Source organism: Callithrix jacchus, chromosome 4 (genome assembly GCF_049354715.1).
Source record: "Callithrix jacchus isolate 240 chromosome 4, calJac240_pri, whole genome shotgun sequence".
NCBI classification, from domain to species: domain Eukaryota; kingdom Metazoa; phylum Chordata; class Mammalia; order Primates; family Cebidae; genus Callithrix; species Callithrix jacchus.
In genome coordinates, this window is record NC_133505.1 from 154,045,418 (window position 1) to 154,059,551 (window position 14,134).

General features: G+C 34.2%; 1 protein-coding gene and 1 pseudogene across 13 annotated transcripts in view; both read left to right on the forward strand.

The window, feature by feature from the left end:
• STXBP5 (syntaxin binding protein 5) overlaps positions 1-14,134 on the forward strand; it is a 179,612-nt gene that overhangs the window by 57,640 nt on the left and 107,838 nt on the right. For all 13 annotated transcript variants that reach the window (XR_013534617.1, XR_013534616.1, XR_004742141.3 and 10 more), the window contains exon 7: positions 2,518-2,601. Coding sequence is in view for 8 of the 13 variants with exons in the window: in XM_078370267.1 (XP_078226393.1) it covers positions 2,518-2,601 (84 nt within the window). In the remaining 5 variants the exon portion in view is untranslated. The remainder of the gene's footprint in view (positions 1-2,517; positions 2,602-14,134) is intronic.
• Positions 8,255-9,228, forward strand: LOC144582218 (eukaryotic translation initiation factor 3 subunit C pseudogene; annotated as a pseudogene).

The following is a 14,134-nucleotide window of genomic DNA, read 5'->3' on the forward strand; positions in this document are numbered from 1 at the left end:
AAGGTAATACTTATACAGGTTTCTAGTTTCCATAGCATCTAACTTATGATAAAAAAAAAAAACTACTCAATATACATTTATATGAATTATATATATAATTCATTCCATAATGAGGATGATGTAAATAAGTTATATATATATAATTTTTAAAAATTAGGATGCTAAATGAACTATATTTTATAAACTTTGATTTCTTGTAGACTCCTGTTTGCAAAGATCTAGACATTCTGTCATTGAAAAATGATGTAAGGTGATAGGGCAAGTTCCTTCAGTACTAACCTTACAAATGGATACTGCCACATTTAGTGACGGTCTTGGCCAAGGATGGTTAGACATTAATTACTTTATGATAGGAGTGGTTACCATTTATTTAATTCTATGTGTCAGGCACTTATGTACACAACTTTACTGGTCACATTATGTACACAACTTCATTGGATCCTTTCAACAAATTGTAAATTCCAAACTTCCCTTACTTTACAGATGATAAAGCCAAGACGTAGTGACATTATGTGCTCTATAGATACACAGCTAGATTGTGGTGGATCTGGGAGTTGAAGACTGATTTCTTTAATTTCAACCCGGGAGTACTCTCTATTACAGTACACTTTCTTTCCATTTATATGTTGTAGAGAGATGTAGTCATATTCCATTTACCCACTAATGCTTTTTGTAAGGAAAATTTAGAGGGGAATTAGTCATTAGTATATAAACTAATTAACATCTCTGTAGGTTATAAAAGATTCTAGTGGGAATAAGCATTGAAGAATTTTCCAAGTTTAATTAAGTACTCTATCTTTAGTTTTCTATTTTTAAATATTTATTATTCTTTTGATTTTACAGAGAAAGGCATTGAAAAGCTAGAAGATTATGGGCATAAAAGTCTAACCTGTTGTCACATATTTCTAAAATCCTTAAAATACTAGAGCTGGCTAGAGAGGTTAAAGTTTAACTCTCTTAAGCTGTTATGGTCTGGATAGATAAAATTATTTCCTTAAAGTTATATGGCTATTAAGTGGCAGATTTAATACTAGAATTCAGGTTACTTGGGTCCTAAGCAGTGTCGTTTGCAGTGTACATCAACTCTTAAATTTTATTCTTTTCTTCTCTTTCCTTATTCCTGAAGTTCCTCTTTTCTCCAATGCTATATCACATGTCCAAGATACTTGAAAAGCCTGGGAAAAGAGAGGAAACAAATACCATTTTTTTTCCAAAAGGTGTATGTATCTCAGATTGCCTAGGAAATAAGAGATAAGTTTAGAAAACTTGACTGTATTCTGTACTAAAGTAGGAAAACTTATTTTGTTAGTTTCAATAGCTAGCCCCTCCAGCTGCCCCTGTACTCTGAAATCTTCTAAATTTGTCTTATTAAAATTACTGGTTCTGCTAAGATTTGGTTCATATCCCCAGATTACCCAAACAGATATAGACTAATCATTTTTGTAATTATTAAACAAATATTTATTGTGTGTGTTGTATGTATTAGGAAGTATATATGAAAATACATGGTTCTAGCTTAAGAAAGGGAGCATCTTAATTTGTCTAGAGAAACTGGGTAGACTTAACTAGGAAGTGACACTGAATTTAGGCTTAAAATATTAATAGAAGATTGTTTATTGAATGAAAGGGGAGGAGGTTTTAAGCAGAGAAAATCTCAAACTAAGATTTGGAAAATACTGAGGGTAGGGGCTGGGGGCAACAGAGGTTCTGTGGGTAGTGTACATAGTTTGTGAGGCAGGAAGATACATTCCATTTTGAAATGGATGCATTCATAATACTTAAGTATTTATAATACATCTGGCCCTGTGTGTTATGTCAGAGGTGTTGTGGTAAGCAAGATAAAACTAATTCTTGCCCAGATATGCCAGTTTTACAGACTGCACAATAATTCAAATAAGGAAAAGTTCATTATTATATTTTGTGGTGATCCTTCAGATTAAAAAAAAAAAGTACAGAGTGTTATTGGAGCACATAGGAAGGGTATTAACTTACATTTGGTAGGTTGGGGAAGGCTTCTCAGAGGAAGTGATCACTAAAATGACATCTGAGAGATGAGTAGGAGTAGTCAGACAAAAAGGATGACATTCAAATGGAGTGGCTCAGGTAGGGAGGCAGCATGTACAAAGGCTCAAAGGTAAGAGAGAGTATGAACTTAAGAATATACTGTAATTTATTAAGTGGCCATGGCGAGATAAGGGATGGAGCTGGAGAGGTAAACAAAGGTCAAACCATGATGGATCTTGTAGGTTATATTACTGAGTTTGCAACTTATCCTAAAAATAATGGTGTGGCATTTAAAAGTTTTAAATAGAAGCATACATCAAAAACATATAAATATACCATGCAATGTTCTCATTTATCATCTGTGTGATTACTAATTACCAATGCAGATGTTTGTTTACATTGTACATTTCTACTCAAAGCATTTGAATGGCAGTAGTTACTTTCATTGTCAGCAGATAAATGTTTTATAATTGATATTATTCCTAGGTAATGTGACTTTTTCTTTTATCACAGCTTTTGATTGGCTTTGAATCTGGAACAGTAGTTTTATGGGACCTCAAATCAAAGAAGGCAGACTACAGATACACATATGATGAGGTAATATTTGTGCTAGTAAAAGCTATTGTCATTTCTCTAATATAAAGCAGTTTCTCTAAACATTTAATTGGTAATTTTAGTTTAGGCAAGCTTTCTATTGCAGTAACAGTTTATTTTTTACAATAGAGAATATATTCACACAATTCAAAACATACAGAAATCTTCTTCCTACCTGCCATTTGGTGATCTAGTTTCCTTACAGTTACAATGTTGCTAGTTGTTCTCATGTTCTTCCAGAGGGATTCTGTGCATTTCCAAGCAAATTCATAAATATATTCTGTTTTTTCTTTTGTACAAATGATAGTATACTACAGACGTTTATAATCTGTTTGCTTTAAGATCCAGTAAGGATTAATTGTGATTGATAGATAAGTCTTTTCTCTCCTTTTGCTCCTTACTTCCCTTCTTTACCTTACCTCTCCTTTTTTGGCGTTTATTTGTTGAGGACAGAATCTTCTAGATGCTGGCGTTTTCTGGCTGCATCCCCATTGTCTTTAACCTTTGGTTTTTCTTGCCCTCAGATTTCCTATAAATTGGATAATTTACTGAGGCTTGATCAAATGCAGGTTTATTTTTCATTTTTAGCGAGACTACTTCATAGATGACAGTGATACTCATTTAGCTGGTGGAACTTAAATGTCTGTTTCAGATATTGAAAGCCAGTGGTGGTTAAGGCCGAGATCTGTTACTACATAGTAGTTGCAAAATAGGAGACATTTTAACTCTGTCTTTCCTTCTCTACTTATTATGTAGGTCAGGTCAGTAAAGAGAAACTTCCTCTTATCTGCTATTTGTTTATACAATAGGAAAGTTTATATAGCAAAGGCAGGATAAATAAATATGTCATTCTTTCCCTTTATTTTAGTATTCATTTTAAGGGGTTGTTCTCTAATAGCTTCCATGGTGACCAGTTTATTTTTTTATTTTCACTGTGTGCTCAACAACTTAAACGTATTTGATATACTTCATTCCACTGAAGTTATTATTATTAATGTGAAGTTATTTTCACATTATCCTATCTTTGGTCAGTGCACCTCCTCCCTACTAATCTTGTGTATTTCTGAATCAAATTTAGAATAAGGTATTTTTCTGTGGAACTGTGACTTCTTTCAGTGCAGTATCTGGTGGCCATAATTTAGGTACCAGGAGTGTTCGTGGTTTCCAATTCAGTGAATAGAGCTATATCTAGGAAATGTGTAAGTGGTTAAGATAAAATGCATCATAATCTTAATCATATTGATGTGTTCAGTTACTCAAGCATCAGAGCACATTGAGTAATTATAGCAACATTTGAATGCTTTGCATATGTTTGTATATTATCTTTCTAGGCATTACTGAAAGGGAATTCCTGTTGTTTTTATGACTGTGTATACTTTTTGCTGCTCACTAGTCAGGATCTTCAAATTAAAACAAACAAGCATGTTTTGAATAAAGAGTTCCTATCATTTCTGTGTAGTTGTGATCTGCAGTTGTGATCTATAGATTAAAGCAGAATTTTAAAAATTGTCTTGTTTGGTTTTGCTTATTATAATTTTAAATAGTGACCTTGGCTTGAGCCATTATGGAGTCACAGGGACTAGTTTACCTTCTTGCTTTAAACAAAGTATTTTGAACTGAAAAAAAAAAAAGATATATTAAGTTCTGTGGGATGCAGCTAAATGATCCATTATAGCATTAAATGCTTTGTATTAGGAAAACAGGAGAGGTTCCAAGCAAGTGGCCTTAGCTTTCACCACAAGAAACTAGAAAAAGAAAAGAGCAGATTAAATCTATAGTAAGCTGAAAAACTGAAATAATAAAGAGCTGAAATCAGTGAAACAGATAACAGAAAAACAGAAAACTGATAAAATTAAAAGCTGGATTTTTGTGAAGATCAATAAAATTTATAAACATATAGTCAGAGTGGTGTTAAAAAAAGACAAAAAGACACAGATTACCTATTGTAGAGGTGAAAAAGTGGATATCATTCCAGTTTCTATAGAAATACAGAGGGACTGATAAGGAAAATGTACTTAATGCCAGTAAATCTAGCAATTTAGATGAAATGGAGAATTTCCTTGAAATGTCCCAAATTTCTAAGAAGTACCAAAGCTTCTTGTGAAAGAAATACTTAAGTAGCTCTGTAATTATTAAAGAATCAAAGTTGTAATGAAAATGTTTCCCGCAATGAAAACACCAGGCTCAGAAAGCTTACTGATTAATTTTACCAAATAATACCGGTTATACTTAGACTCTTCTTAAAAATAGAAGAGAAGGGCACACTTTGAAACTCACTTTATGAGACAAGCATTGTCCCTTCAACAAAACTAGAAACTAAATTGTAAGGAGACTACAGACCAAGATCCTTCATGAACACAGATGCCTAAATCATAAAAGTTATGCTTAACACATATTAATATACAGAATCAAAATCGTATGTTTAAATAACAGTGGCGTTGTTAGGTGTATATTCTAACTTCTAAGCTAACTTGTTTTATTGTAAACTGAGTGAAAATTTCTGGCTTTGTTTCCATGAATTGATGCTATTCCATCAGTGAATTTGATTCTCAGGGTTGTTTTTGCCAGGTGTACAATTTTGGACATTCAAGAAATTATTATAGCTATAATTCTTCTTCACTAGTGAGAGTAACAAATTAAGATTTTGACAAAGTACTACCTTTCCCCTCCACCAATATTTATGTTCTATTCAGTGATATATTACTGTAGTCAAATTTATCTTTATTATACAAGCACAAATGTATTAAATGACGTGATATCAATTTAGAACATTCTAATATAATTAAAGTTCTACTCAGTACAGTTTTAATTGTTCATTTGGTCTCTTGGGGGTGATTAAGATGGGTGGGAGTCATGGGAAGAGAAATATATCTTTGCGCCCTTGTGCTTTTGTTGCTTTGTAACCATAGTTATTATTTCTCTAACTGACAAACTCTACTCTCCTCTGGTTGTGTCTCAGTGACAGATTTTGAGTATACTTGGATAGTATTCTTAATATTTTGCAGATATTTCTACAGATGATATTTCATCTATATAAAATTTTATCTTTTTAATGGACATTTCACTTTTTTTAGGCTAAAATGTATTAAAATATCAAGTATTGGCCAGGTGCAGTGGCACATGTCTGTAATCTCAGTGCTTTGAGAGGCAGAGGCAGGAGGATCACTTGAGGCCAGGAGATTGAGATTGGCATGGGCAACATAGCAAGACCTTGTCTCTACAAAAAGTTAAAAAAAAATTTAGTTGGGCCTGGTGGCAGGCACCTGTAGTCCTAGCTACTTAAGAGGCTGAAGTGGGAGGATAGGTTAAGCCCCCAGAGTTCAAGGCTGCAGTGAGCTATGATCCCAATAGTGCATTCCAGCCCTGGTGACAGAGCAGGACTCTGTTTCTAAAAATAAAGTAGCAAATCAATATTCCTTTAATAGTAATTGGTGTGGCAGGAAAGAAATCCAGTATTACTGATATTTTAAGACAATAAATGAATACTTATGAACTTCTTTATTTTATGATTATTCTTTGTCATATGTCTAGGTTCATCTGTCAGTGGCTTTTGTGTTTTGGTTTCATGTTGGTTTTTCCTGGTAGATTGAGAAGCATGAGAAATACTGGTAGTAAAATATGACAAAAAAATAGTTTGTGCTTTGCTAGCTCTGTGGGTACATTTAAGTCTCAAAACCATAAGAAGCCTTTTTCAAAATAATGTTGAAATAATATGTTTGCAACTCACAGCACTAGAATCATAACAGCTTTAAATGAATTATTGTTTTGTACTACATATATTAATGTAAGCATTTATTCTCTTAAGGGTTGTTTTTCCTCCCCTTTTTAGACTGGTATTTTTAAGGCAGCTTATTTTTACAACCAAACACATGTGCGCGCACACACTCTTTCCCAAAGGTAAAACCATACTTAAAAGAATGAATAATTTGATCACATTTTCAAAATAATTGAAGAAAGTTCCACTTGGATTATGTATGTGTTTGTTTATTCATTCATTCTTTAGAGGCAGTCTCACTCTGTTGCCCAGGCTGGAGTGCACTGGGGTTGGGGGAGGTTATTTTTAGTGGAAAGGGCAGTGCTTTCAGTTTATAACTGTTTATAATCTTTAGAGAGAGAGGAAAAAAAGCTATAAATCATTTATTGTCCAATGTGTTATAATTTTATCAACTATCTTACAAAATGTATGATTCAATAATTATCTTATTATATAGTATTATGGTTGTCTCCCTTCTGTGGTGGCACTAATATTGAAAAGTTTACAAGTTTAAAATACTAGGACAAAAACTGTTCAATTTAATGTATTACTTATATATGTAAGAAATTATTTGTGCTGTAAGCATGTACTTTATTTGATTATATGAGAATAATAAAACTACAGAGTATTTTCAGTATTTTCATGTATTTGCAAATGTTGTAATTTAAAATGAAAGTCTATGTTACACATTTCCTTTTGCCTTTTTTTGGCATTTTTCTAAGGGCTTCGACAATAATAGTTACATTGGGAATTAATGCAGCTTTTGAATAGAATGTTAATATCTTCTATGAGAAAAGAAATTATTTTTGGTATGAGTCTGTTAAAAATATTAATGTATGTGTAATGTAAGAGCAGCTGGATTAGGATTTATTAATATATACATTTACTGTGAAATGATTCTAATAATACTGATTAGTTTGCAAAAGAGAATTTATTCAGTTTCCATACTATTTTGAGTTAGTGAATGTAAAATTTGATAAGTAAGCTGTTAGCCTGTTTTGTCTTCCTAGAAAATTATTCTACAAGTTGCCCTCTTTTCTGATAAGAATAGCAGAAGCATCATAGGTGCTACTTTTGCCAAACTTAATAATTAAATATTACTCCTTTTGAAAAATGTGTCACAGTAGGTGGTGCTTTTGTTTTTCCTTGAATTTTATCAAAAAATGAAAATACCAATGTCAAACTCTTAGTTACTTCTTCATTAGCCTTGTTATAATTATGATTTTTTCATATACTACATCTTTTAAAGAGCTTTTAGAATTGCATGCACTGTTGCTTTGTGGCTTACATGAACGACTGTATCATTTGTGTTCATTCTGTCTTCACTTTTTTTCTCTGCACTGAATTCATCTTGTTCCTCCATGACTTTTGTATGTCTTTTATTTATTGTGTTCTATTTTCCATTTATCTGTTCTTTATTTCTCTTTTTAAGATAGTCCTCTTATTCATATGTATCTATAATTTTCAGAGTTTTTTTAAATAAATGAATATTCTTAATCACCTGGAAATTTTATATCTTCTCCTTTGAAAAACAGATAAGCCAATTTACACACAAAATGTATTAATCCCCAGTTTATGTTTCCTACATGATATCTCATATATTTTCCCATGAATTACTCAGATTTTCTCCTAACCCACCTTGCTTCTGATTTTGAGCATGTGTCAGATTTGCTGGTGAGATTTGATCTTCCCACTTTGTTTATTGAAATTTGTGTGTTAGTTTCTCAAGACTAAAAAAGTATAAATTGCACATTTTGTACATGTATAATTTATATGTGAAATATGTTATATAATATAAATTATATATGTATAATTTATATATGGTAGACACTGTATACATATTTTTAAACACTTGTAATACTCCATATGTTCTACATATATATTTAGTATTAGAGTATTAGAAAATACGTCTTGTATCAAGTTGGATTTGCATATAGAAAATTGTATAAAGAAATAGTGTGTGTGGGCATTTCCACTGTCCTGGCTCTGTGGTGTGACTCGAGACCTCAGGTGGTCTGGCTGAGCTGGCCGTATCACCTCTGCACCATCACCATGTCACGGTTTTTCACTGCTGGTTCGGACAGCGAGTCCAAGTCATCCCTGTCTGGGGTGAAGCTCGTCACCAAACCTGTGGGAAGCAATTGCCATTGTTGCTGAGTGAGGATGAAGAAGATACCAAGAGAGTTGTCCGAAGTGCCAAGGACAAGAGGTTTGAGTAGCTTACCAACCTTATCCAGATTATCCATAATGCCATGAAGATTCATGATGTCACCAAGTGCCTGAAAGAGGTTGAGCTCTTGGGAAAAGCATATGAGAAGGCCAAGAGCATTGTGGACAAAGGTATGCCCATTCTATAGCCGCATCCTGGTTGACCTCTAGGACTATCTTAATGAGCTCTGGGAAGATTAGGAAGGGAAGATGAACAAGAACAATGCCAAGGCTCTGAGCACCTTGTGCCAGAAAATCTGAAAATACAACCGTGATTTCAAGTCCCATATCACAAGTTCTAAGCAGAACCCTGAGTAGTCTGGGGATGAAGATGCTGAGAAGAATGACGAGGATTCAGAAGGTTCTACAGATGAGGATGAGGGTGAGGATGGAGTCAATGCTGCAGCTTTCTTAAGAATAAATCAGACCTTCCTTCTGGGGAGAGTCACAAGTTTCTCAAAAAAGATGGATGATGAAGATGAGGACTCAGAAGATTCCAAAGATGATGAAGACTGGGACACATATTCCACATAGACTCACAGCGGATCTTTGAGTAGAAACCCTACAGGCCAGAAGAGAGTGGGGGCCAACATTCAACATCCTTAAAGAAAAGAGCTTTCAACCCAGAATTTCATATCCAGCCAAACTAAGTTTCATAAGTGAAGAAGAAATAAAATCCTTTATGGACAAGCAATTGACTGAGATATTTCATCACTACCAGGCCTGCCTTACAAGAACTCCTGAAGGAAGCACTAAACAAGGAAAGGAACAGCCAGTACCAGCCACTGCAAAAATGTACCAAATGGTAAAGACCGCCAACACAGTGAAGAAACTGCATCAACTAATGGGCAAAACTTCAAAATGGCAGGATAAAATTCACACAGAACAATATTAACCTTAAATGTAAATGAGCTTAATGCCCCAATAAAAAGACACAGACTGGCAAATTGGATAAAAAGTCAAATTCGATTAGTGTGTTGTACTCCGGAGACCCATCTCACATGTAAAGACACATCATAACAACCAGTCTCCCAGACCACTGTGCAATCAAATTAGAACAAAGGACTAAGAAACTCACTCAAAACCGCACAACTACAACAACCTGCTCCCGAATGACTACTGGATAAATAATGAAATGAAGGCGGAAATAAAGATGTTCTTCAAAACCAATGAGAACGAAGTTACAACATACCAGAATCTATGGGACACATTTAAAGCAGTGTCTAGAGGGAAAGGGAAATTTATAGCAATGAACACCCACGTGAGAAGCGAGGAAAGATCTAAAATCAACACCCTATTGTCACCATTAAAAGAGCTAGAGTAGCAAGATCAAACAAATTCAAAAGCTATCGGAAGACAGGAAATAACTAAGACCAGAGCAGAACTGAAGGAGATAGAGGCACAAAAAGCCCTTCAAAAAATCAGTAAATCCAGGAGCTGGGTTTTTGAAAAGATCAACAAAATAGACTGCTAGCCAGATTAATGAAAAAGAAAAGAGAGAAGAATCAAATATATACAATAAAAAACGATAAAGGGAATATCACCACTGATTCCACAGAAATACAAACTACCATCAGAGATTACTACAAACAACTCTATGCACATAAACCAGTAAACCTAGAAGAAATGGGTAAATTCCTGGACACTTGCACCCTCCCAAGACTAAACCAGGAAGAAGTTGAATCCCTGAATAGACCAGGAATAAGGACTCTAATTGAGGCAGCAATTATTAGCCTACCAACCAAAAAAAGTCCAGGTCCAGACAGATTCACAGCCAAATTTTACTAGACATACAAATAGAGCTGGTACCATTCCGTCTGAAACTATTCCAACAATACAAAAAGAGGGAATCCTCCCTAACTCATTTTATGAAACCAATATAATCCTGATACCAAAACCTGACAGAGACAGAACTAAAAAAGAAAATTTCGGGCTGATATCCATGATGAACATCAATGCAAAAATCTTCAATAAAATACTGGCAAGCCGAATGCAACAGCACATCAAAAAGCTTATCCATCACAATCAAGTAGGCTTCATCCCAGGGATGCAAAGCTGTTCAACATACACAAGTCTATAAACATAATTCATTACATAAACAAAACCAAAGACAAAAACCACATGGTTATCTCAGTAGATACAGAGAAGGCCTTTGACAAAATTCAACAGCCCTTCATGCTAAAAAAAACTCTTAAACTGGGTATCAATGGGACGTATCTCAAAATAATAAAATCCACCAATATACTGAATGGGCAAAAACTGGAAGCATTCCCTTTGAAAACTGGCATTAGACAAGAGTGCCCTCTCTCACCATTCCTATTCAACATAGTATTGGAAGTTCTGTCCAGAACAATCAGGCAAGAAAAAGAAATAAAGGATATTCAATTAAGAAAATAGGAAGTCAAGTTGTCTCTACTTGCAAATGACATGATTGTATATTTAAAAGACCCCATCGTCTCAGCCCAAAATCTCCTTGAGATGATAAGCAACTTCAGCAAAGTCTCAGGATACAAAATCAATGTACAAAAATCACAAGCATTCCTATATACCAATAATAGACAAACAGCCAAATCATGAGTGTACTCCCATTCCCAATTGCTACAAAGAGAATAAAATATCTAGGTATACAACTAACAAATGATGTGAAGGACCTCTTCAAGGAGAACTACAAACCACTGTGCAAGGGAATAAGAGAGGACACAAACAGATGGAAAAACATTCCATGCTTTTATGGTTAGGAAGAATCAGTATCATGAAAATGGCCATACTGCCCAAGATTCAACACTATCCCCATCAAGCTATTATTGACTTTCTTCACAGAACTGGAAAAACCACCTTAAATGGAACCAAAAAAGAGCCCACATAGGCAAGACAATCATAAGCAAAAAGAGCAAAGCTGTAGGTATCACACTACCTGACTTCAAACTATACTACAAGCCTACAGTCATCAAAACAGAGATTTAGACCAAAGGAACAGAACAGAGGCCTTGGAAGTAATGCCACACATCTACAACCATCTGATCTTTGACAAACCTGACAAAAACAAGCAATGAGGAAAGGATTCCCTATTTAATAAATGGTGTTGGGAAAACTGGCTAGCCATGTACAAAAAGCTGAAACTAGACACCTTTGTTCCATCTTATACAAAAATTAATTCCAGGTGGATTAAAGATTTAAACATAAGACCTAACACCATAAAAACTCTAGAAGAAACCTTGGCAGTACCAATCAGGACACAAGCATATGCAAGGACTTCACAACTAAAACACCAAAAGCAATGGCAACAAAAGCCAAAATAGACAAATGGGACCTAATTAAACCTAGGAGCTTTTGCACAGCAAAAGAAACAATCATTAGAGTGACCCTGCAACCAGCAGAATGGGAAAGTTTTTTTGGCAATCTACCCATCTGACAAAGGGCTAATATCCAGAATCTACACAAGAAAAAAAAACCCCATCAAAAAGTGGGCAAAGGATATGAACAGACACTTTGCAAAAGAAGACGTTTATGTAGCCGGCCAACAAACATGAAAAAGTGTTCATCATCACTGGTCATTAGAGAAATGCAAATCAAAACCATATTGAAATACCATCTCATGCCAGTTAGAATGGTGATCATTAAAAAATCTGGAGATAACAGATGCTGTAGAGGATGTGGAGAAATGGAAACACTTTTATGCCGTTGGTGGGAGTGTAAATCAGTTCAACCATTGTGGAAGACAGTGTGGCGATTCCTCAAGGATCTAGAACTAGAAATACCATTTCACCCAGCAATCCCATTACTGGGTATATACCGAAAGGATTATAAATCATTCTATTATAAACACACATGCACACATACATTTATTGTGGCACTATTTACAATAGCAAAGACTTGGAACCAACCCAAATGCACCTCAGCGATAGACTGCATAAAGAAAATGTGGCACATATACACCATGCAATACTATGCAGCCATAAAAAGGATGAGTTCATGTCCTTTGCAGGGACTTTGATGAATCTGGAAACCGTCATTCTCAGAAACTGACACAAGAACAGAAAACAAAACACAAGAACAGAAGACAAAACACCACAAGTTCTCACTCATAAGTGGGTGTCGAACAATGAGAACACATGGACACAAGGAGGGGAACATCACACACTGGGGTCTGTTGGTGGGTAGGGGACTAGGGGAGGGATCGCAGGGGGTGGGGAGATTGGGGAGGGATAACATTAGGAGAAATACCTAACGTATGTGATGGGGCGGATGGAGGCAGCAAACCACCATGGCATGTGTATACCTATGTAACAATCCTGCAAGATCTCCACGTGTACCCCGTAAATTAAAGTAAAATATAAATAATAAATAAATAAATAAATGAAATAGTGTGTGTTTGTTGCATGTCCCTATTTGGTTGTTTCTTTGCTTTTTCGTGGGGTATTTTCTGTTTGTTTCTGTTGTCCAAAATAATTGTGAACCACTAGTTCCAGTAATTAGATAGTATTTGTTTTTGGAATGCCTAATTATTAATGATATTTTACAAATAGAAAGTACTTTTCAACAAAGATATATGTTGTTTTCTTTAGCAAAGTAGAAATAATTCTCTACATATGATACATATTTATGTATGATATATATTTATACATGATACTATTAAGAAGTTTTTATCTGTATGTTCTAGATAGCACTGTAGACCTCTTGTATTTTCCCTTATCAATTCAAAAAAAAAGACATTTAAATAGGCTTTTAGCATTACACATGTGCTATAAAGGCTACTAAGGGATTTCTTATTTTAAAATTGAGTTTTTGAAATGTCATATGCATGTATCAGTTTATTGTTATTTTAAGATTTTATTTCAAATTTTGTAAGAGATGCAGATGGTTCCTGACTTACAATATTTTGACTTATGATTTTTTTACTTTACATTTGATTTATCAAGACATAACCCCTTCCTAAGTCAAGGAGCTCCTTAGGAATTAGAGAGAGATTATGGTTTCTACTGAATGTATGTTGCTTGTATACCATCTTAAAACTAAAAAGTATTACACTGAACCGTTGTAAGTAAGGAATCATCTGCTGTGTTGGTTGCATTAAATGTATTTTTGACTTATAATATTTTTGACTTATGGTTTTATTAGGGTATAACTTCATCATAAATTGAAGAGCATCTGTACTTTGAATAAAAAACATTGTGTTAAATATTGGCATTTAGAAGTATAGCTGATTATCTGTATCTGTCTGATTTATAACAAGATATTTGATAATAGTTAGCTTAAATTTGTAAGTATAGAAAGAAACCAAAAAAAGAATGACATGATAGAAAATGTTGGCTTTATATGTAACAGAAGTTTTGAGTTTCAGTTACATGGTTTTTGTGCTACACTCTGCAATTATTGCATTCCAGTAGGGTAGTTAAGTTAGTTGATGGTTAAGAACTAAAATTGTATCAACTTGAGTTGAAAAGAAATAATTCAAAGGACACATGGGAGAGTGATTTATAAAACTTTTTTTATATATCAAAATTTAAATATTAGGGCAAAAAAATGAGGGATATCATACTTTGGTGACATAAAAATATTTTCCAGATAGTTTTT